Source organism: Anguilla rostrata, chromosome 8 (assembly GCF_018555375.3).
Source record: "Anguilla rostrata isolate EN2019 chromosome 8, ASM1855537v3, whole genome shotgun sequence".
Taxonomy (NCBI): domain Eukaryota; kingdom Metazoa; phylum Chordata; class Actinopteri; order Anguilliformes; family Anguillidae; genus Anguilla; species Anguilla rostrata.
In genome coordinates this window covers 19,221,846-19,246,189 of record NC_057940.1, presented here as the reverse complement: position 1 = coordinate 19,246,189, position 24,344 = coordinate 19,221,846, and the positions used below count along the sequence as shown (strand labels likewise).

At 37.8% G+C, this 24,344-nt stretch overlaps 1 protein-coding gene and 1 long non-coding RNA gene across 8 annotated transcripts; both read left to right on the top strand.

Moving 5' to 3' along the window:
- The first annotated feature begins 458 nt into the window (after nucleotides 1-458).
- Nucleotides 459-11,014, top strand: LOC135261052 (uncharacterized). 4 transcript variants are annotated; one of them, XR_010331813.1, is made up of 5 exons: nucleotides 463-1,010; nucleotides 6,669-6,741; nucleotides 8,822-9,362; nucleotides 10,226-10,308; nucleotides 10,965-11,014. It is a non-coding gene; the product is annotated as an uncharacterized LOC135261052 (long non-coding RNA). The 4 variants fall into 4 exon arrangements; XR_010331814.1 differs by having other exon boundaries at nucleotides 10,849-10,987; XR_010331811.1 differs by having other exon boundaries at nucleotides 459-1,010; nucleotides 8,822-10,308.
- Nucleotides 11,015-11,026: 12 nt separating this feature from the next.
- Nucleotides 11,027-24,258, top strand: LOC135261049 (high-affinity choline transporter 1-like). 4 transcript variants are annotated; one of them, XM_064346906.1, is made up of 11 exons: nucleotides 11,027-11,493; nucleotides 12,164-12,212; nucleotides 13,363-13,411; nucleotides 16,793-16,987; nucleotides 17,410-17,523; nucleotides 17,926-18,081; nucleotides 18,896-19,044; nucleotides 19,511-19,654; nucleotides 20,597-20,750; nucleotides 20,921-21,138; nucleotides 22,598-24,258. In XM_064346906.1, exons 4-11 carry the CDS (start codon nucleotides 16,804-16,806, stop codon nucleotides 23,129-23,131), a joined length of 1,653 nt encoding a protein of 550 aa, XP_064202976.1. In that variant the 5' UTR covers nucleotides 11,027-11,493; nucleotides 12,164-12,212; nucleotides 13,363-13,411; nucleotides 16,793-16,803; the 3' UTR covers nucleotides 23,132-24,258. The 4 variants fall into 4 exon arrangements, with proteins under 4 accessions (XP_064202976.1, XP_064202974.1, XP_064202975.1 ...); XM_064346904.1 differs by having other exon boundaries at nucleotides 16,790-16,987; XM_064346905.1 differs by lacking the exons at nucleotides 11,027-11,493; nucleotides 12,164-12,212 and adding an exon at nucleotides 12,388-12,692.
- Nucleotides 24,259-24,344: the final 86 nt, after the last annotated feature.

Below are 24,344 nucleotides of genomic sequence, written 5' to 3'. Positions count from 1 at the left end.
TAATTATATTAATAAAAACAAACTACACATAGCTGCAAGCAGTGATATATATATATATATATATATATATATATATATATATATATATATCCAGTTTCTATGTACACTCTATGAGTACTGAGTACAACAATCAATAATAATTCTCCTCTTCGGACATTTAGAGCATCAGCCAATAACAACACCGTGTCTTGAAAGCAGATAATTGTTGCAGGATACTCGGATTCACACGCAAAATAGACATAATAACCAAGTCAACACAGCTTTTAAAAACTTTGCCAGCTTGCTTGTTAAAACTGTTACTTTTACAGCAGTGTAATCTTTGTGGAGAAACTCGTTTATATTTCTGAAATACATTCACTATCATTTCACATGCAAAGTTCACATGATATCGTTTTATAGATGGTTTATCGCATTTTGATGATGCCCCTGCTACTTTTCAAACCAGAACCAGTAGTCTACCTTCATTAAAACAACGAGCAAGCAACGTCATTAAAGAAAGCTTAGATAGTTTCACTTTATGCTTTTTGACCGAGTTTAACGTTGAGTCAAAAGAGCGAGCATAACATTAGTGCTACACCACCGAAATTAAACACAGTGTTGCGATTTGGTCCTGTAGGAAAGGTTACCAGTTTTGTGGCAACCGGTGCCTACTACGGGCTTTTGCTACCAAACAAACTCAGGCAGCTACATGGCTACAAGGTAGGCCCTAAAACTTTGGACTACAGTGATGACGTCTTTTTGCAGACCAACTCGGAAGTTTCTTCCGCCATGAGTTCCCTCGGTAGATTTCCCATAGGGATTTAGTTTTCTGCGGAAATTAAGGTCTATGGTTAACGTACGTCTGAGGGACTTCAAAGTTTTGTTAAATTACACAAATTGTTATCGCAACCGTGAATTTCGAAGCCGTCATGTGTTTTGGTAAGTGGTAAAATGGTAAGTTGCTATATTGAAACTACAACGGTTGTCGCGTGCGGGCGGGCTAGTATGGGAACCAACATTCTCTTCAGATGGTGAGTTGAAGAAACACAAGTTACTTGTTACTTTGTGTGGGCTAAAATGGCCAATATTGTTTGCTGTAACTGCCTCATTTTTTATAGCAATACGTTTAACGGCAGGCCTTGATTTAGCTAGTTTTAATTAATGACTTATAGACAGTGCTCTGTATGCCTGAGTAACATGGCATTTGTACGTTGAAAACCATGTTTTTTATTTATTAATGAACTAGCCTACTTATGAAGCAAACATGCATTTCATCAACAGCACAGTCCACCACAAAAACAATTTTGATATTTTACAATTGTATTTTTAGCAGTTAGACTTCACTAACAGTTAGACTTTTTGACCGGGCTTTGCCACAACTTGAATTTTGCTCAAATTAAGCCACTGCTGATTTCACTCATAAATTCTTTATTTTGCACTCTTAGCCAAAGCAATTTTGTAAATACAGAAGAGGTGTGTATATACCATGGGGGACAAAGACATATTTTTTTCTTGATTTGGCTCTGTATTCCACAATTTTAGATTTGTAACCAAACAAATCACATGTGGTTATTGGTGAGTATTTATATACATTTTGGTTTCACCATGTAGAAATTACAGCACGTTTTATATGTAGTCCCCCATTTCATGGCGCCATAATGTTTAGGACATATAAATGTAAATGAAAATAATCATATTTACTACTTGCATGCAATTATTTATTGAAGTCTGTGTCCCATAGACATCGGCATGTGCTGAGTATTCTCTTGACGGTTCTCTGCCAGGCCTGTACTGCAGTCATTTTCAGCTCTTGCTTGTTTTGGAGGCTAGTTGCCTTACATTTTCTTTTCAACATATGAAATGCATGTTCAATTCGATTCACACCCGGTGACTGCCTTGGCCTTTTAAGAATTTTCCACTTTTTGGCTTTGAAAAACTCCTTTGGTGCTGTAGCGGTATGTTTGGGATTATTGTATTGCTCTAGGATGAAGCACCGTCCATTGAGTTTGGGGGCATTTGGTTGAACTTGAGCAGATAAGCAGATACGAGTTGGAACAGTCTCTGAGACATCTACTGGTAAAGTCAGCGCATGCACCTGGTGCTTAAAGATGTGCTCCTCTCCATGGTATGGGGTTGAGAATGGGAGCACACATGCCAAGAGAGTGAGTCTATTTGTAAGATAGATAAAGAGAAACCAATGTGTTTGTTTTGTCTTTGTAGTTTTAGTTTATTATTTTTTCCCGGAACCTGTAAGGGGGAAGGTTGACAGTTTTAGTTTTATTTTGTCTTCATGTGGGTGTGGAATGTGCTCTTTCTCTCTCACTTTGTGGCAAATCATGGTGAAAACTGGAACTCCCTCCCAGGGGTATTCCATGGCATGTGACAACATCATCATCAAATAGCAACTCTGTTTGGACACACATACTCCTGCATCATGATGTCCATGCATTAGTTCAAGGTGCAAGTCTCTTGATTTGAGAATCAGTTTTTTAGCGACCCATGTTTGTCCCACATCACAAATTCCTTCAAGTGTTATTATAGAAAGATCTACTGCCAAGCTGTACTCAGCAATGCGCATTTGTGATTGGCGCAAAGCGCAAAGACAACAGGCAACGGACTATCAAACAGTGGGGAAAAGTGATGTCTTTGGCTCAGTATTGAAAATGCAGATCAGGGGGAAATTCTCATTCTCTCTTGGGCTGTATTTAGTGACAGTGAACAAAAGAAAACATGTATTGTTCATGATCAAATTCTAGACTATTTATTTATTTATTTATTTATTTATTTATTTATTTATTTATTTATTTATTTATTTATTTATTTATTTTATTGACTACAGGCAGTATTCAGTAGAAGACCCTTCCACCACCTTTACATTACATTACATTTATTTTGCAGATGCTTTTATCCAAAGCGACGAACAAAAAGTGCATTTCATGATCATAGACAACTACTCAACACAGGTTCAGTAAGATACAATACTTATTTTGTACAGCTATTTCTAGCCAAGAACACAGTTTAGTTCATTCAGACCTAACCTCTGCAAAGTCAACTAGGCAGAAGAATAAGCTACAGTATTAGGACAAATACAAATTACCAAAAAGGCTGTTCTCTACTTTCCATAATCCCATCGGAATATACACAGAATTACTCCTGTGGAAAAGCATGGCCCCACAGATGAGGAATGCTTTTAACCTTGTAAATCCCGTTCTCTGAGCCTCCTCCTGATCAAATATTTATTCAGCGGAAGTAGGCCTAATAAAATAGGGGCCTCTATAGATTTTCAACCTGGTCAATGAACACATGCAGCAGAAGACTTGGCAGATAAGAAGAATCCCTTTCATTGTCTTCCAGAATCATTTTATTATGAGAGACGCACATTTGCATTCAGTTACCAAAACTTCATGACCTGACACCCTTTGGGAACAATGGGGAATGAGATTTGTTGTAGTCTAAATCTTTAAAAATCATAGCCAGTAAACTGTTCATCTACTTGGCAGAAAGACATATTTATGTGAAGTGTAAACACTATATTTGAAGGCACAAGTGTGAAATCCAGCTAGCAAAGACAAATGCAACAATAAATGTGTTTATTTACACACCAAATATTAAGGCTGAAACTCTTCTCTTTGGAAATTAGCCAAATGCTGTATGACCTTCATTGATCTCTTGAGGAATCCAGAAAGGAAGATGAAAGTCTGGTCTGCTAAATTGGAGACCTCTGGGAATTGCTGTCCTAAAACCGTCCTGAGGACTACACCACTTCAAATTTTAAATCTGCTTCATATACTACTACTATTTTACAATTTTGTGTTCATAGTGTGTAGAATACTTACTGACTTGCTTCTGTCAGCATCACATTTTTAAATCCTTTCTATTTTCTGAAAAGCATCAAAGTCCACAGAGGTCTCACAGGGATGGTATTCTGAAACAAAAAGAAAACTATAAAATCCTTGTCTGTCTTCATGAAGTACACGTCTTCAGTTGTGAACCTTTGAGGTAAATAATTCTATACAGCGAAGGATTACAAAGAAAATATGAAAATGTTGCTGTCTACAAAGAAACTTGAAGTTTTTTACTTGATTTGTTCTTTATCTAAATTATGTTGAACAAGTTTTTTCAATATATTCAATGCAAAAAACAAATGCTATTTCTGCATCTCAAAAAAGGAGAAAAACAGGCAGTCAAATAAATATTGGGAGATATCTACTTCCATTTCCCCAATTTAATTCCATAATGAAAAATAAGCTATTTTATTATTAGACTAAATCATTTCAGGTGAATTTTAAGTTCTGAACATAAATTCTGAGAGCCCGGAAACTGGATTGTGGTACTGCATTATCTACCGCAGCGGCCGTATGTCGTACTTTACTACCCTCTGGTGGATAGCTGTATGTAGTACATGTCTGTCACAAAAAATCCCTATCATTAATCTGCCTTTATTTGAAAAAATAATTTTAAATTGTAATGTAATTTACTGGTACAAGCTTGCAATACAGAGACAACAGGGAATTGCCATTTCATTTTTCTTCACATGCTCGTAATGTTAGAGAACTGCATTTATAATATTTAATACTGATAATAATGAAATCTGTGGCAATGAGAATAAGTGTTTCTCCCAGTATTGTGTCAGACACCTGAAAGTATTAATTATAGGAACATTGTCTGTATGAATTTTAGAATTGTTTTCTGCTATATTAATAGTTCAATTGAGCATTCATTACATCACTTCAATTTTAACAATACAACTGCAAAATCCCCACTCACATGACACCATGAAGTTTCAATAAATAAAAATGTAGTGGGTGTGCACACATGATCAGCATGAATCCATTGGAACTGCCCTGGCCAATCTGAACAATGTCATAGCCCCGCTCACCAGATTTTGATGTCATTTATTCTGCACCACTCAGCACTGCCACTACTGAGATGTCTGAAGAAAAGAGGGTCTCACTTAGCTTATGCTCTTTTTAGGTCTTGCATGGTGGAACAGGTAACACTGGTATGCTTTATGTTTTTATCTCATCATCAGTATTTATCTAATTTCACCTTATCTCATATTTGGTGCTGTGCAAGAGGAGAAACTACCTCAGACACTCTACAGCACAAAAAATGTATTTCTCTATAAAAAAGTTTTAAAAAAGTGCTCCCCTTTCCCACAGCCCTGGCTCCTATCCCTCCATTAGTCGCACAAGCACCATGTCACTCAGAAAACACTGAAACATGCATACAAAAACACATACGTACAAACACATTCTTCACTGATTTTTATTTTTGTTTTAATGAGTTAATTTTGTGTCACAGGGCACTGTTAGTTATCAATGCAACTGGAAAAGGTACACAGACGGTCCTATATTCCTGAAGGAAAAGTCATCACTTCATGTAGAATAAGAAAAACTGGACACAAAAAAAGTGTTCTATTGGGCCTTCAGTCATTTCAAAAACCTGCCATAAGCATACTCTCATTACACAGCATTTCATGAGAAACACAATGAAAGACTGTGAACATCACTTATTTAATGGCATGCAACAGATGAGTCTAAACATTTTCGGCAATGCTCTTGAATCCATGGCATTCCCCTCTGCTAGAATTATGTTAGAATGTGGCGAACAAAAATAATTTCATCAAATGACCACAAGATGGCGGTAAAGAGGTGGGTGTCAAATGTTTACACACATACAATATTGACACAATTGTTTCAGAAGTGGTCAGTGCTTTGAAAGCTATTCCCTGCCCATCCCTAGTAAGTGAAGACTCTGAAAATTGTTACTGAAGATAGAAAAAAAAAACAAGAACAAATCAATAAAACAATATTTAAAACAAATTTTGATAAAAGCCCTTTTGCAAGATCACAGAATTTGTGATTTATGATGTTACCGTTACCGTCAATAGCAAGTTTTTGAATTTTTATGGATTGATTGCAGCGTGCCTTCAAGTTGGATGGGTTTTCTCAAAAAGAACAAATATATATATATATATAATCAAGGTACAGTAAAGTCAGAAATGAGCATTTGTACTATGGAAATCATGTCTGTGTTACACAATTTTGGACTCACTCACTTGTTTTGCCAAAGAAGTCTTTTTGTTCCATTTTACATACAGTGCAGTCAGTTGGAATTGTGACAATTTTGGTGTTTTGGCTCTATTACAGCACATCAGATTTGAATATCTGAATGAAACAATGAATATGTGGTTAAAGGGCAGACTGACAGTTTTCATTTAAGGGTATTTACATCCATATCCAGTGATCCTTGTAGGGATTACAATCCATTTTATACATAGTCCCCCCAGTTTTGTGGACCAAAAGTAGTTTGACAAATGAACATAATCTTAAATAAAGTCATTATATTTTGTACTTGGTTACAAATCTTTTGCATGTAATGGCTGAAGTCTGCAACCCACAGACATCACCAGATGCTGGGTACTTTCCCTGGTGATGTCCTGCCAGGCATGTACTGCTGCCATCTTCACCTGTGTGTTTTGGGGGATTTTTGGCTTAAGTCTTCTTTTTAGCATGTGAAATGCATGTTCAATTCAATCCAGGTTGGGTGATTGACTTGGCCAGTGAAGAACAGTCCACTTGCTGACCCTAAAAAACTCCTTGGTTGCTTTATTAGTTTGTTTGACACACAAACACACACATTCAATTTGATAGCAGGAGATGGTTGGCAATATCTGGTCTTCTTAGGTAACACTATGCGAGGAGGATCCCTCAGACACAGACTTGGGTGAACGTATAGGAATTAGTTGGCTGCCTCCTGGTAAGTCTACACTTTTATATATATATATGTATGTGTGTGTGTGTGTGTGTAAAAATGGCACTCACTATTTATATAGCATTAGTATAACAACACTGGTAAAAACAATGTGTATACTGTAGCTTGTGTGACGCAGGGGATTACAATGGTTTAGGGTTTCTCTTTTTGTCCGTAAGAGATCTTCCTGCCTGGCAGAGGCAAATTGGCTTCCCCCCCACAAGAACTACTTGCTTTTTACACAATCACCACCAGGTGGAAAATGTGAGCACTCAAATCCATATCTGACTGTTAACACTTTGACCGCAGGATTCACACAAACAGTGGCTTGCTGTCAAATAACCACTGCTCTTATTTTAATGGGAAAGGAGAAGAAATACATTTTAATGATGAGATGTTAACAGGGACAGCATATCCTTGTTACCCATCACATTTTTGTGTGTGTATTTGAGTAAAAAATTATGTTTAGTCGGCTACCAAAGGAATAATGGAAAAGAAATAGCCACCTGGTCACATGCATTTATAATAAGCACACACCAGGTCTGTATAGTATGCTACTTGCTTTTGCTAGTTACTCACCCTTACTCTGAACTGCATAGTACAAACAGCGTGAACCCCACCACCACCCCTACTTGAGGGACAGTGAAGTCAATTATATACTGAAAAAATTATTTTTTAGTTAAAAAAACGAATTCCTCATCTTCATTATAAACTACTGTATGCAATTAACCCCTATTGAAATTAAAAAAAAAAAAAACTGCAGAATGCAATGCTAGAAAGTTTAGTTGTTTTTTGTTTGTTAATACTTATTTTTCCCTCTTTGTTGAAGTCCCACATTGCCTGTATGTTTGATTTGCATAAGCTTAGGTAATTAAAGGTAAAATCAAAAAGCTTCCCTGGGTGGAATATATCTTCAGCTATTATGCTTTACTCAAACTCAAACAAGTTGTATGCTGTGAAAGCAAGCCCCTGCACATGAGCTGGGAGCAGCCCGGAGTGATGGGGAGACACAACATCCCTTCCTATACTGAAAAGCTGCTTGAAACACTCGTTGGGGGGCAGGTCAGATATTTTAGAGCCACATAAGGCAGTGCTCGGTGTGTCATTGGCCAACAGCCTGTGTCAGTAGTGTTTTAACCATAGAAAGGCCACGTTTTTTTACTACGTACTACCGCCACGACGATGGCCAGCAGCGTCAGACGTATCCAGCATTACTGCATCGATTTATACACCAGCAGCAACCAATTTTTATAAAGAGTACCAAACCAATGTATTGCAAAGCGATTTTCTTGAAATAAAGGAGACAAATGAATCAATGTCAACATTTATATTTTTAAATTATAGCGGTTTTGTTATATAGGTTAAGGGAAAATGTATCAAGGCATATTATAGGAACACTGAGAAAAGCAATAAAAACACAAAATGGAAAAGGAATACAAAGTGCAATATTTTTAAAAAGCAATTTCTTCAGTCATGCAGGACATTTCTCCCTCCCTTCTTCTGGGAGTGCGCTTTTACATGGCCTATGCACTGTCACTCTCCTCTTATCAGTTCCACAGAGAACTTGTAGTTTTGGTGGTTTGGTGGTTATTCATCCCCACCCTAAAGGCTTTATCAACTTCATCACAATTGCAGAGAATGAATTTCATATGATTATATGTGCAAAATTAGTTTTGATAAGGCTTTATTGGGAAATTCATAACAAAGCACCAGTCATTCAATTGTTGAATAGCGTGGACAGTAGACACTGACATGTTAACACCTGGGTAAAAGCGCCTGTTGTTGTTTATTGTCCGGGGGGGTTTTGTGAGGAAAATGGCACAGACTGCCTGTTATTCTTTACTGAGTTGATTTGAAAAAAATCAAATAAATAAAAAAACGCAGTTATTTTAAGCCCAAATATTTAGAAAAACTGTGGAAGGATGATGTAGCATTCACAGTGTAGGAGTAATTTTAATTTTAAAGTCCCCAAAGCCCCATGGCGTCGCTCTGGCCTATTTAGTGTTAAGGGAAACTGCCACTCGCTGTCTCTCTGCAGGTGTGTGTGTGTGTGTGTGTATGTCTTATAATATGATGCACCCCCCAGTCCATAAGGGTGCCATCTGCCTGAGCCTTTGTCTGCTGCCACCAAACTCGGAGGCATGGCCAAGTGGCTCTCCATCTGGCTTTAGGTAGACACCAGCACCAGGCCAACTGTCAGCATCATCCTGTTCCACTCTACCAACCGGGGCAGAAGGTACATCCCTCCACCCATTATCTTCCTCGCCAGGTGGAGTCTTGGAATATGGCTCCCAGGTTCATCGACTCTTCAAAATCCTGCATACTGTATCAGTCCGGTTACCTACAAACTCCTCCTGCCGCAGTTCATGCAGTTCCACCCTGCCTTCTAAGTGAGGCCCACCGCCTCAAGCCGGTAGTGTCCAGCCCCTTGGCCCTGCCCACCCAACAGCCACCACCTCCTCCGATCATCGAGGGGCAGCTCACTTAAATGGTCCACCGCATCCTTGCCAGTCATCGAGTGAGATGGCCTAGGTTCTATCTGCCCTTGATATCCTGGAACCCCAGCTCATCCGTGACCTCCGCCAACGGTGTCCCAGGGGAAGGTCGAGGGCCGTTCCTCAGAGGGGGTAATGCTCTATGCTATGAAAGGCACACAGGGGTATTGCATTGCATTCATCGCCAATCCTGACCAGTTCAGCTTATTTTTGGCCAATGGGATGTTGGTGCCAATGTCATATTTTCTATAGAGCAGGCAGGTTATTCTAGCAGTCAATTTCTATGCCTTAGCATTCCATAAGATTATTGTATAGGTTTACCTCTTGGAGGCTCACAGCATAGGTTGGCTTAGGGTGTGCTTTCCCATCTTGTTAATGTTAGTCTTACCACAAGGTACATTTACTGTCTGATCCAGTCTCCCAATATACTAGCACACCAAACATGTAATTAATAACCACACTTGTCTTTCAAACGGTTACATAGAAAGGTTTTGATGTATCTGTTATTCTCATCAGCAAGTAAGTTTCATTTTAACCTCAGGGATGTATTGTTATTGAGTGACCCAAATCAAAAATTTAAAGATTTTTACTGGCACCTCCATACTCATTCATTAATTATACACAGGGCAGGAAGAGAAGGGAAAATCCCTCCCCTTTCTTCCAAACACATAAATTGTTGTGCATGCATGGACGTATCTGTCTTTTTTAGATCTCAGTCTTGGGTCATTGGTCAATGGTCCCTGGTAAATCTGCTGATTCCTCTCACTGGCACTCACTATTGCTTCTGGTTACGAATTATTGCCTGTTTTTCTGTCCTGTTCTCTGTACCCGTTATGTGCTTTTGCCTGTCTGGATCTTTTGGATTGTGTTGGATTTTCGACTATCACCTGTATTGTGGTTTAAGAGACTTTGCTGATTCTGCTGCTCTGTTGTGTGATAATAAACCGCCAAGTTTTTCCCTGATTTTTCTGATCTGCTTTTGAGTGATACCCCAGAACCTGACAAACTTATTGGCTGGCTGCATGTACCTGTTGCATTTTGGGATATACAAGGAGCGACAAGCTGTGACCAGCTTTTGGTATTTTCTTTCATTCATTTATTTCACAACATAGTCAAGTTAAATTTATGCAATGTAACATTGTGATATTGTGAACTTTAAGGTTGCCTTGACATAAATATGAACATCTTTCACTGAAAATGTCATTTCGGAGGGACAGAGATCATGGGCTTTATTTTTTTATTTATTATTGTTTAATAAAATAGTTGGCCTTTAAGAGTCACATTTTGTTGGATCTTTGATATTCTTAAGTGACAGACTGATTATTGACATGTATCCTATATGGTAGCATACCCATTTTTTGCATAACAGCAAATACTTGCCATCAAGGACTAATTTGATCAGAAACTATGCCTGGCTAGTACTTTTTTTAATCTTCAAATATTGAATTGATAAGTTATTTCAAGTTTGGATAAACTTTAATTTCTTCAGCAGCTAGTTTTGATAATTGTGGTGACAATTGTCAGCATTGCAGTGGTGTTCTGTTCAGATTTTTTTTTAATTTTAAAAAAAAATTAACATGTGTTGACTGAACAAAGGCTTGTTTCATCTTTCCCGTAGGTGATGAAGGATCACAGCCATTTGTATAAAACAGGGAAATTTGCCAATTTGGCAGTCATGCTTGAAACGGAAGAAGCTTATATATGACCTTGGCTCACAAACTGTCTCTATTCTAGACCAACACGCCTGTCAAGGTCCAGTCCAAGAAGTCCATAACCACAGAAGGTATTTCCTTTTCTCTTTTCTCTCATGTGATCTGGTTCATCACTTCACCATTCATAACTGAAATGATGATAGGGGCTTGTTAAATGAAAAGCTGAATTTCAATGTAATGTTTTATTTATATAATAATGACTATTTGGCAGACCTAAAATACACTGAAAATGGGCCTACATTTATTCTTAACATAATTGCAATATTTGAGATATAAACTTCAGTTCACTGAAATGTAAACTCAAACACAATCTGTAAACATGTTAAAAATGCATCTAAAACAGGGACTTCGTCAATCCTCCAAGATTGTAAAGAGAGCTGACGTATTAACGTATGTTTGTGGACACTTGATGGCAGACAGCAAAGTTTTTCCCTGATTTTTCTGATCTGCTTTTGAGTGATACCCCAGAACCTGACAAACTTGTTGGCTGGTTGCATGTACCTGTTGCATTTTGGGATATACAAGGAGCGACAAGCTGTGACCAGCTTTTGGTATTTTCTTTCATTCATTTATTTCACAACATAGTCAAGTTAAATTTATGCAATGTAACATTGTGATATTGTGAACTTTAAGGTTGCCTTGACATAAATATGAACATATTTAACTGAAAATGTCATTTCAGAGGGACAGAGATCATGGGCTTTATTTTTTTAAATTATTGTTTAATAAAATAGTTGGCCTTTAAGAGTCACATTTTGTTGGATCTTTGATATTCTTAGGTGACAGACTGATTATTGACATGTATCCTATATGGTAGCATACCCATTTTTTGCATAACAGCAAATACTTGCCATCAAGGATTAATTCGATCAGAAACTGTGCCTGGCTAATACTTTTTTTAATCTTCAAATATTGAATTGCTAAGTTATTTCATGTTTAGATAAACTTTAATCAATTTCTTCTGCAGCAAGTTTTGATAATTGTGGTGACAATTGTCAGCATTGCAGTGGTGTTCTGTTAAGATTTTTTTTAAAATATTTATTTATTTTTTTAAAATTAAGAACATGTGTTGACTGAACAAAGGCTTGTTTCATCTTTCCCGTAGGTGATAAAGGATCACAGCCATTTGTATAAAACAGGGAAATTTGCCAATTTGGCAGTCATGTTTGAAATGGAAGAAGCTTATATATGACCTTGGCTCACGAACTGTCTCTATTCTAGACCAACACGCCTGTCAAGGTCCAGTCCAAGAAGTCCATAACCACAGAAGGTATTTTCTTTTCTCTTTTCTCTCATGTGATCTGGCTCTTCACTTCACCATTCACAACTGAAATGATGATAGGTGCTTGTTAAATGAAAAGCTGAATTTCAATGTAATGTTTTATTTATATAATAATGACTATTTGGTAGACCTAAAATACACTGAAAATGGGCCTACATTTATTCTTAACATAATTGCAATATTTGAGATATAAACTTCAGTTCACTGAAATGTAAACTCAAACACAATCTGTAAACATGTTAAAAATGCATCTAAAACAGGGACTTCGTCAATCCTCCAAGATTGTAAAGAGAGCTGACGTATTAACGTATGTTTGTGGACACTTGATGGCAGACAGCAAAGTTTTTCCCTGATTTTTCTGATCTGCTTTTGAGTGATACCCCAGAACCTGACAAACTTGTTGGCTGGTTGCATGTACCTGTTGCATTTTGGGATATACAAGGAGCGACAAGCTGTGACCAGCTTTTGGTATTTTCTTTCATTCATTTATTTCACAACATAGTCAAGTTAAATTTATGCAATGTAACATTGTGATATTGTGAACTTTAAGGTTGCCTTGACATAAATATGAACATATTTAACTGAAAATGTCATTTCAGAGGGACAGAGATCATGGGCTTTATTTTTTTAAATTATTGTTTAATAAAATAGTTGGCCTTTAAGAGTCACATTTTGTTGGATCTTTGATATTCTTAGGTGACAGACTGATTATTGACATGTATCCTATATGGTAGCATACCCATTTTTTGCATAACAGCAAATACTTGCCATCAAGGATTAATTCGATCAGAAACTGTGCCTGGCTAATACTTTTTTTAATCTTCAAATATTGAATTGCTAAGTTATTTCATGTTTAGATAAACTTTAATCAATTTCTTCTGCAGCAAGTTTTGATAATTGTGGTGACAATTGTCAGCATTGCAGTGGTGTTCTGTTAAGATTTTTTTTAAATTTATTTATTTATTTTTTTTAATTAAGAACATGTGTTGACTGAACAAAGGCTTGTTTCATCTTTCCCGTAGGTGATAAAGGATCACAGCCATTTGTATAAAACAGGGAAATTTGCCAATTTGGCAGTCATGTTTGAAATGGAAGAAGCTTATATATGACCTTGGCTCACGAACTGTCTCTATTCTAGACCAACACGCCTGTCAAGGTCCAGTCCAAGAAGTCCATAACCACAGAAGGTATTTTCTTTTCTCTTTTCTCTCATGTGATCTGGCTCTTCACTTCACCATTCATAACTGAAATGATGATAGGTGCTTGTTAAATGAAAAGCTGAATTTCAATGTAATGTTTTATTTATATAATAATGACTATTTGGTAGACCTAAAATACACTGAAAATGGGCCTACATTTATTTTTAACATAATTGCAATATTTGAGATATAAACTTCAGTTCACTGAAATGTAAACTCAAACACAATCTGTAAACATGTTAAAAATGCATCTAAAACAGGGACTTCGTCAATCCTCCATGATTGTAAAGAGAGCTGACGTATTAACGTATGTTTGTGGACACTTGATGGCAGACAGCAAAGTGATGTAGTAGTAATCCACAAATGACACTGAGACATGTTTATTTACCACACGTGTAAAAAGCTGCAAAGAAAGCATATAAAACACTTTTTTTTTCTTTGTCTACTTTGTAAAAGTCATTATTGTAGCTATGGAGTAGGCTTCCAAAGACCAATAATATTTAACAAATTGAGAAGAAACAAATATTTGCAGAAAACATCATTTGTGTATTGCTGAATATTGTATACAGATTTGGGAACATCCCTACCATATGCAGTGACCTCCACAACATTTGGGATTTTTTTTCTTGATTTGGCTGCACAATTTTACATTTGTAATCAAACAATTGGTTGAAGTGTGGTTAAAGTGCAGATTCTCAGCTTTTATAAAAGTGTGTTTTTAATCCATTTATACCTTGCTTTCTTAGTCCAGGTATAAGACCATTTTCAATATCTAGTCTTGATTCTAGGCTTTTAATTATCTTTGGAGTTTGTTATTGCCGTTTTTCAACATGAGTACCAGAGTTGTGCTAAAGCAAGTCATTATGAGAAACAAGAAAAAACAGTCAGAGACATGGGCCGTACCTTAGGTTTACATAATGACATACACCTCTACCCTTCCTCATTTTTGAGGAACCACTATGGGTGGGTAATTTCAATTTGGAGATACACCTGATGTTGGCCAAACTCACATCAGAGAGAGCTGCTGTTCTGACTGTAAAAAGCATTAACTTGCAACTTCCAAGCGTAATGGACTTACTCGCTTTTCTGTGCTCTCTGTGGGCCTTTTCTGACTAAGCTCCACTGTCCTTGGATGAAGTGGGGAACACAGACAGTATCCATGTTATGGATACAGAAGCACACTGGTAGAGTAGACCAGAGACTGCGGTGAAATCACTAATCACCGGAAAATGTCAGGCCCAAACCCTGTAGACAGTGTAACTGAACCTCTGGCCTAAAAATTCCAAATCAGCATATTACCTGAAGTCCATTTCGGAAAATCGTAACTCACAAAATTGTGAAAACAGTTATAATTGTTGTCATGTTCTAATACCCCTTCAGGTAACCCTGAACACATTAATGAATTCAACTGAAATTAAGAGCAAGGGTGATAACATTGGGCATTTTAATCAACATTTTATATCAGCTGGGTCTGTTCTTAACTCTCCTGGAGCAAATTCTCATTGCTCAAATACTGCCTATGTTGACATGTAATTCATTCTCAGCCATAGGAAGCTTCAAAGTGGCCAGCATAGCCTGGGAGGGTTGTAGCCATTTGAGGAATTAATGTGTGGGTATACGTGTGTGTGTGTGTTTGTCAGAGGGGGGGTGTACATACCCCTCCCCCTACTGATTTTCACTATTCAACATATGCAGCTTTTTTAAGTTAGCAGTCAGGTTGCGTGACTTGAATATAAGTCAGTTAGTAGTGCATCTGAATCCTGCATCTAGGTCTGGCGTTCTACAGTTCATCTCTGGTCTTTTGGAATATTCTGCTGTCTTTTGGTTTTTGAATTTTGGTCTTGGCACATCCTTGGATCACTTTGGGAGCACGCTGTGGTTTGGTATTCTCTTTCATTCATTCCCTGTGTGATTGCAAACCTGTCCATGTTGATAACATTTCTTAATTGTTTTTAAGGTTAATTGTTTTTAACCTCGTCTTTAGATTAGACGTGAATCTATGTTTTAACTTAATTTTCTTAATTTTAATCTGGTGTTGAATCTTTTTTGGTAAAGATTGATCCAACAATTTGCTCTGCCTATCAACCAATTTGGTGATTAAATTGATAATTGATGTCTTTGATAATAATTACCAAATGAAATCAAATGCAGATGCACTTGTTTGTTATTCAGAGTGCCGGACGTCAAATGAGGTTGTTAACGATTAAAACTGGGTTCAGAAAATATAACATATTTTACTTAATCCTCACCTTGCCGATACCCCTCAACTCATAGAGGCTCATTAAGTGATCCTTTTACTTTGTGACAGCTGCAGAGGTCTGGCAAGCTTTCAAAGCCCTTGATGTAAAAAAGTCATTTTAATCAGGAGGACAGCTACTCTTCTACAGGTAAAAGATCATTTTACAGTGGAATTCCCCTTTAAGAAAAAAGAGAGCACTATTGTGCTCTTCAATCGCTAAGGGCCTAGTAGGCCAAGGAAGACCTCTACAATGTATGACTGAAGAATTCTCACCATACTGACGAAAAAGCCCCAAGAATTTGTGTCAGTGACTATTGTCCCCTGAAGACTTCATGAACTGCATGAACAGAACTACAGAGCCAACAGTGCAATATTCAAACCACTAGTTAACTGCAAAAATAGGATGGCTAGGTTACAGTTCATTAAGACGTACCTGAAAGAGCGCTGCAGATTTCTGGAAAAGACCAAGATGCTCTTGTATCAGAGTGATGGTTAAAGCAAAGTGTGAAGGCCAAAAGAAACTGCCCATGATCCAAAGAACCCCCCATCTGTGAAACATGGTGGTGGGGGTCTTATGGTTTTTGCATGTATGGCTGCTACAGATACAGGCTCACTTGTCTTCACTGATGATGTAACTGCTGATAGCGGCATCAGAATTCATCCTTAAGTGTGCAGAAGCAACTTGTCTGCTCAAGTTCAACCAAATGCCTCCAAACTCATTGGACAGAACTTCATTCTACAGCAAGATAATGATCCCAAACATACTGCTAAAGCAACAAATGAGTTTTTCAAAGCAAAACAATTCTAAGCAAGAAAATTATTGACTGACCAAGTCGTTCACCTGATCTGAATCCAACTGAACATGCACTTCATATGCTGAAGAGAAAGCCCTGAAAACAAGCAGGAGCTGAATATGGCTGCAGTACAGGCCTGGCAGAGCATCACCAGAGAAGAAACTCAGGACCTGGTGATGGCTACGGGTCACAGACTTCAAGCAGTCATCGTATGCAAAGATGACTGTTAATGTTATTCAAGGAGTACTCTTGTTTTAGGAATTTATCACATGTAGTAACACATCCTAATGTGATTTGCAGATTTCTAAATACTTCTTCTGGTCTTTTTTTCAGTAGCATTGGAGACGATGGCTGTAAACATCCCAGGGCTGATAGCTGTAGCTGTGTTTTATATGATCATTCTGGCAATTGGAATATGGGCATCCCGAAAGTCCAAGCAAGTGGAGAAGAAAAGCAGTGGGACAGGGACAGAAGTCACCTTGGTCGCTGGTCGAAATATAAATATCTTTGTGGGAATATTCACAATGACAGGTGAGTGTGATCACTCCCTCAGCAAAGCCTGACATGGAAAGTAAAAGACACTGAACAGCATGTTGCATTATAAGACATTACTGTTCAAACTGACTTAGGTTGTACTTTTTTCTCTATGATTTTTTGAAAAATATGCACTGTTTGTTCCAAACTGAGCCATTACAAGTACTTAAAATGTATTTGCGGAACAAACATTTTATATAAAAAAGACTAAAAATGAGTGCCAGTTATGCCAGGGAGGAAAAGCCTCAGTATCACACAGTGAGTAAGTATTGCTTTATGAAAAGTATGTGTTGACCTGAGATAAAGTGCTATCAACAAGGTGATTGGGCTTTTCAGATTGGTTAAGAATGAACAATTCAAGTGAAGGATGCTGCATAATAAAAGTTTAAAAGGTTTGGGTGTCTGTGTTTGTCTTTTAGCTACCTGGGTTGGAGGAGCCTACATCCTTGGAACATCTGCTGCTGTCTACAACCCTAAAAAAGGCTTGATTTGGGCTTTAATGCCTCTGGATTTTGCACTTAATTTTTTATTAGGTAGGCACAGCATTCTGTTAACAGATAAGTTATGAAATTGGGAATACAACCAAAAGGTTGTAGGTTCAGATTTGGAGGTGAGGCTACATTTTTTTAAAAAGTGAAATACTACTACTTTACATTTTTAATGTAATTTTTTTATTTTGTTCACGTTCATTTTGACTTTATAGTTACTGACAGCAAAATGAGAAATAATCAGTTGAGGTGAAAACTTTCTGAAAGTACTGCACAAATGTCCTCCCATTGGATACCATTGTATTTCTATGGAATTGTCCACCGCTGTCTACCACCTGACAGCTATTATTATTGTTATTATTATTATTATTATTATTGTAATTTTAAATATTGTTTTGTTTCAGTAGTACAAATCATTTGTCTCTCCTTCTCCTTCTTTTCCTTTAGCTGGATTTTTCTTTGCTAAACCATTGAGGGGAAAGGGGTATGTAACTATGATGGATCCCTTTCAGCTGAAATACGGGGACGGTCTGACCTGTACTCTCCTGATTCCTGCGCTGATTGGTGATTTGCTGTGGGTAGCATGCATAATGGCGGGTTTAGGTAAAGTTCTTGCACTGCTTCCAATGTCCTGTGAGTGGGATATATCAAAGCATGTTTATGTAAAATTATTGTGCTGACATGCTGTCAAGGCATTTGGGTAAAGCACTGCTATTGATGCTTGTGTCTTTATTTAACTTTGTAGCTTGTGTTGCATGTCCACATTTCTCAGCATGCAAAGCTGACAGGTCCCAAATGATTTAAGTGAAATAAGTCATTCCCGCTAGGATACATCCCACTAGGTTGATAATGTTGAATTATATGTACTGGGAATAGGACTGAGCCATAGAAAATGAACATGGCATTTGAATATAAATAAACGATGACTCAAACTACCAGTCTTATGAAAGTTTTATATGTAAAGCATGAATTCTTTATGGAAATGAACAATGCTTTAGAAGAGGAAATATTTTGGTATATGAGGTCCTTTCTCATTCATACATCTAATTATTGTGAGATGCTGTTTTGTTCTGTAACTTTGGGAAGGGGTTCACTGATGTTTGGTAGTTTAAAATTTTATCTCAGAACTCATTGCGCAAGTTTTTTCTTCAGAAGTATGCCTAGATACTGTGTCTGTGCCTGTATCATCCCATTTTGGATAAACTGCATTATTTGTTTATTTATTGGCTGGTATAAGAAACAAACAAACCGTCTACAGCACATGATATGCTCTGAGAGCTCGAGAGCTTGAGAAACAGGCAGAAAAATGTGAATTTAATGCCAAATGCTCAAATTTTCGAACTGTGATGATTTATTTTTTTTTGAACTGTGGTGATTTTTGAATCTAATTTTGTGATGCACAATGATTCTGTTCCAGGAGGAACCATAAGCATGATTCTGGATTTCTCGTCTTTCTACTCGATATGCATCTCAGCTGCTGTGGCTATAATCTATACGATTCTTGGAGGAATGTTCTCTGTGGCGTACACTGATATAATACAGCTGGTGTTCATCTTTGTTAGTATGGTAAGCTGAGGGCTATCACAATATATTAAATAAATAGAGAGTAGTTAAGGTAGGTGTCCATTAATTTTTTTGTTATTGTTTTTCTACAGACCTGCTTCCAGGTTTAAAAACGTCCAATGATGAACTAAATACTAAAAATAATGAAATAACATGCCAATGTATTTTTGTTTTAAAAAATACAGAATTTGAGAATGTGTGTGTTTTTAGGTCTTAATCTCCTTTCCATGTTGAAAAATATTTTGCAACTTGTAAGAATTTTAATAACCATTTAAAAAAGTTTTATTTTTTTGTTGCAAAAGTAACTCTATAATGTAAGGAAAACAGAATCTAGATGGCTTCAGACTTTATGATATAAAATAGGAGAAAATGTGTAAAAGCTCAAGGGGGTGAACATATTCTGAAATACTGCATATTTACAAAAATGCAGGCATGGCAGGAACACCATTTTTGTGTTTGTGTGTAACAGTGGATGTGTGTTCCATTCCTGATGGTAAATCCTGCATCCACTGACATCACGCTCACAGCTTTCAATGGGACTTTTCAAGCTCCTTGGGTGGGAACACTGGAGCCAGAGGATTTGGGGCTGTGGATAGATGAATTCCTGGTTTTGGTGAGTGTAGAATCTGGTATACCTCATGGTAGCTTGGACTGTGAGTCATGTGATCTTTAGTCCACAGCCAATGTGGCATAACAACTTGCCCATAAGGCATAAAGATAAATAATAGCAGTAAGCATCCATATATTTTACCTCAACCTTCCAAACTTTTTTTACAGACATAAAATGGGATCATTAGTCTATGGGCAGTAACCATGGCTCTCAAATCTGTTTTTCATAAACCAGGCTGTTTGGGGTGTGATGTCTAACATTCCTGTTTAAAACTTCAAACTTCAAGAATGAGACAAACAAAAAGACCTTGCTGTCTTCAGTAAATACTTCAGTGAATACTTTCAAAAGTTGTTCATTTAAAGAGACCTACTGCATTTTCACATAGTCCATTTGCAGCTAAATATGACACCTACCTTCATCCTCTCATATAAGCTGTTCCAGCAGGTCTGTTCTCACCATACTAGCCTGTTTTCCATTTCCTATGCCCTTTCTTTCCTCAGTGATGCTCAAGAGAGGTAAATCACCCTGTGCTCTGAGGTCTCTTGCTGTTTCTGCTACTGGCTTGCAGGGGGGGAGAAAATACTCTATGTAACTTTACAGATTATTAAGACTCATGGGTTTCACATGTTTGCATTTACTGGCTGCTTATGTGTTCAGTTTGCCTGTGTACTTAAGTCTTATGCTCAGTCTTGTGAGTTCCTGTTTGTGAGTTGCCTTTTGCACATTCCTGTAGTTGCTTTTGGTTCCTGTCAGTTTTTTTTGGAATGGGTTATGGGGAGACATTTCCAGACCCACACAGCCGCAATCCAGCCCACCATGCAGAATTTTGCCAAGTAACAAGGTTTTTTGTTGTTTTGAGGGCTATCACACCAGCACAGACTGAAAGCAGTACGTGCTAGGCATGATGCCACTGATTTGCATGTAACATTTGTTTTTACTTCACAGAGTCTTGGAGGTCTGTCCTATCAAGCCATGCATCAGAGAATTCTGTCAGCATCATCGGTCAGAGATGCCCAGGTCATATGTTTTGCTGCAGCAGGTTTTTCATTCATCATGGGCATTCCTTCATTACTTGCCGGGGCAGTGGCTGCATCGACAGGTGAAAATTGTTCTTTCTCTTCTTACCTTATTATCCAAACATTCCTTTATATGTGATTATTCTGCATCCTCTTTCTGTGTGTGTTTGTGATTATGTTTGTGTTTGTGCACATGCGTAGAGAGGAGGGGCATTTCGGTTGTTATTAAATTAATAAATAACCTTTTTTCCAGACTGGAACATGACCAGTTATGGTTTGCCCTCCCCCTATGACCGTGGTGAAGCAGGTAATATTCTCCCAATAGCTCTGCAGCACCTCACTCCCAACCTTGTCTCCATCTTGGGGATCGGGGCTATAGCAGCCGCAGTGATGTCATCCATGGACTCTTGTCTCCTGGCCTCTGCTTCCTTATTTAGCAAAAACATCTACAAAACCATAATTAGAAAGCAGGTGAGTCTGAAATTTGTGTCTGTAGGGGAGGCTTTGGCTATGCAAGGGCACATTTCACAAAAGAGATTTGCGAGAATTTTCACACTCAGATTACAATATCTGTCAGAACTAAGACATCACTGGTAAATCACAAAAGTGCGATGACTACAGATTTGTTGCACAACCAGTTTTGATTCTAGCAAGTATGGCATTTCCTCTGATTGTGCGGAGACTGAACAGACTCCATAAAAATCTTCCGTGATCTTCTGCCCATCCCTTCGATAACTATAGAGATGAGTTGATCGAATAATATGCATTTCATGACATATTTCTTCACTGAGATCTTTGGTCAATCACTAACAGGAGCATGACCCAACCATTCTTGCTTCAAGCATCCCCTAACAAAAATGTAGCACATAAACATTTATTTTTCAAGTATATTTGAACTACTTAATAAAATGAAATTGGCTTGTTTTATGTATATTTAAAGTACTTCCTGTAGTATGTATGGAAACCCTCTGTATCCAGATGCATCCTTACAATGATGGTAGCTTTACGCATTGTAAATGCTGATTTCCTTCAACATAGGCATCAGGTGATACTTTTACTCACTATTCGGTCTCCCAAAAATCCTTGATGCAATTGAATTCCCATCAGGGCACCGACTAAAAACGGAAATACATTTGTGTGTATAAACGGGTACCACTTGAAAAACATACAAGTGTGAAGCCGATATAGGGTATTAGATGCTTTGGTTAAATACCCTGGGAGCACAAATGACAGTTACATTTAGAACAACTGTGATTTGTGCCATTTCTTTGTAACAGGTGACATTACTGATGGATAGCTTCTATGTGACAGTGGGAAGGTCTAATTTCAATATTACAAATAGCAAAACACCTAACGTTATTATAAATTATAAGCAATATTACGTCAACTTGGGAAACCGTTCAAATAAAATTAATTGAAATGACGTTTTTATATCACAGAATTTAATTCCAATTTAATCTGACCGCAAGAATAATTTTTCCACCTGTCAGATACCCCTTGAGATGCAAAAGTTAATGGAAAACCAAAATGAAGCATGGGGATGAGAATGATTGCCAGTTTACTGATTGCCTACACAAACGTGCTTTGCGACATGAGTTTGTGGCTTACGATTGCGATTTCTATATGAAATGTTCCAAAAAGAGCAGGAGAAATCTATCACATCACAGTTCTCAGCTCACACATTGTATGAGCTCCGGGTCTTCAAGCAAGAGTGGGGTTCTTCGATATTAGGGTGCAGCAGAGATGTGCGACAGTAGTCTAAAATGTGGGAGAAGCATACCGCCATGCTCCTGCATCACCTCTCATAAGTGTCATAAGATGTTCCACCTTATTTTATGATGAAAGCTTTGGAAATAACTCATCAGACCTCTGCATGTCATTGAAGATTCGACAGTAAATACCACATTTTCCCTGTGTTTCTCTACCTCAGGCTTCTGACAGAGAGCTGCAGTGGGTGATCAAGATCTCAGTGACAGTGGTTGGGCTGGTAGGCATGGGGCTGGCCTTCATAGAGGATAGTGTGCTGCCATTGTGGATCCTCAGTACTGATGTGCTGTACACTGTGATTCTGCCCCAGCTTGTCTGTGTTCTCTTCTTCCCTGTCTCCAACGGTTACGGTGCTACAGGCGGTTACATCGTGGGAGTGGTGCTGAGAGTGCTGAGCGGGGAACCTCTGCTCCATCTGCCCCCTGCCATCCACTTCCCCGGGTGCAGGCTAATCGACGGCGTCTATGTCCAGTACTTCCCCTACCGAAGTCTGACAATGCTGATCGCCCTTTGCTCCATTCTTCTGATTTCCTATGTGACAACTCTGCTGTTTGAAAGAGGCCTTCTGTCAAAGAGGTGGGATTTAAGCCAGCTTGGGACTGATGACCATGCACCTGACGGCTGTGATAAAGTAAAAGCTTACACTGACAACAACCAGCCTACAGCTTCAGATCAACTGCTTGACACAAAATGTTAGAGCAGGTGTTTTTTTTTAATGCATATCATCATTCTATTGATGCTCTTCAGTGAAAATTCCACTAAATTATTTAATGGGCTAGGTCATATTAGAAAAACTCTAAAAAAGGAACATTTTTCATCATTTTAGCTCATTGTTTTTCCATTTTTGTTTGTTGTTATTTGTTTCTATGCAAATTCTGTTCTCAATCCAGTACCATTAGAATACATTTTAATAAGATTTCATATTTATGAAGTATAATACTGTATGTACATCAACTTCCATTGCCATTCATGAAACATTAAAACAAGAAACTAGAATTGAAGTTCAACATAAATTCTTTTGAGCCAAAACCACTTCGACAAGTCCAACAACTGGAAACCCAGCTCCAACTGCCCAACTGCTTCTTTTCAGTATTAACACATCTCAGTGAAAACCAATTTCATTCATTGTTTGAGGTAATTGAAATGATTTCATTGAAGACACTGCAATATGCTCTTTGCTTAACACAAGCGGTGGAGAAGTGGACCCAATTGCAGAGTAACACAGGAAACTCAGGAAGTATAAAAAAAACTCTAAAGATTTTTCTTATTTACAAGAAAAATTCAAAACAACCGGGAGGTATAGGACTTGGAAACAAACATAATAAACAGCAGGGAACACAAGAAACTAGAGAACACTAAGGTTGCTCTGTCAGTTAGCATGTGACTAGCTTAGCTGCGGTTTAGAACAGATTCAGCTAAACCAGTGCTTTCAGGGGTTTAGCACACAGCCGTGTGCTAATTTTAACTGATTGCACTGTCAAAACAAGCATGGGTTTTGAACCACAGTTAAACTGCAGTTAAACTGGATATACTATGAAGTGACCTTCAGATCTGCCTAAAAGGACCATGTAAACATAGAGTGTACATTGGAACTGGAGAATGTAAGTGGGGCCAGGCGGTGAAGCCTAGGAAGCGAATGGAAACCTCTACTGCGCATGCTGAGTGCAAAAGCACTTGCTGCCCATTGAATTCAATGTACAAAACCAAGGTGATTTGACTGCCAAAGAAAGCATCATCAGGCAATTCTTTTTGATCACAAATTTCATTGTGTAGTAGTTTTGTTCCAGAAGTCCTGGGAGAATATTAAAATGTACATATTTTCTTATGTATTTTTACAATCTGCTTTCATATTAAATGTAAAGAACCATTTGGTAGATAATGAAGAATTCAAAGACCAAGCAAATGATAAT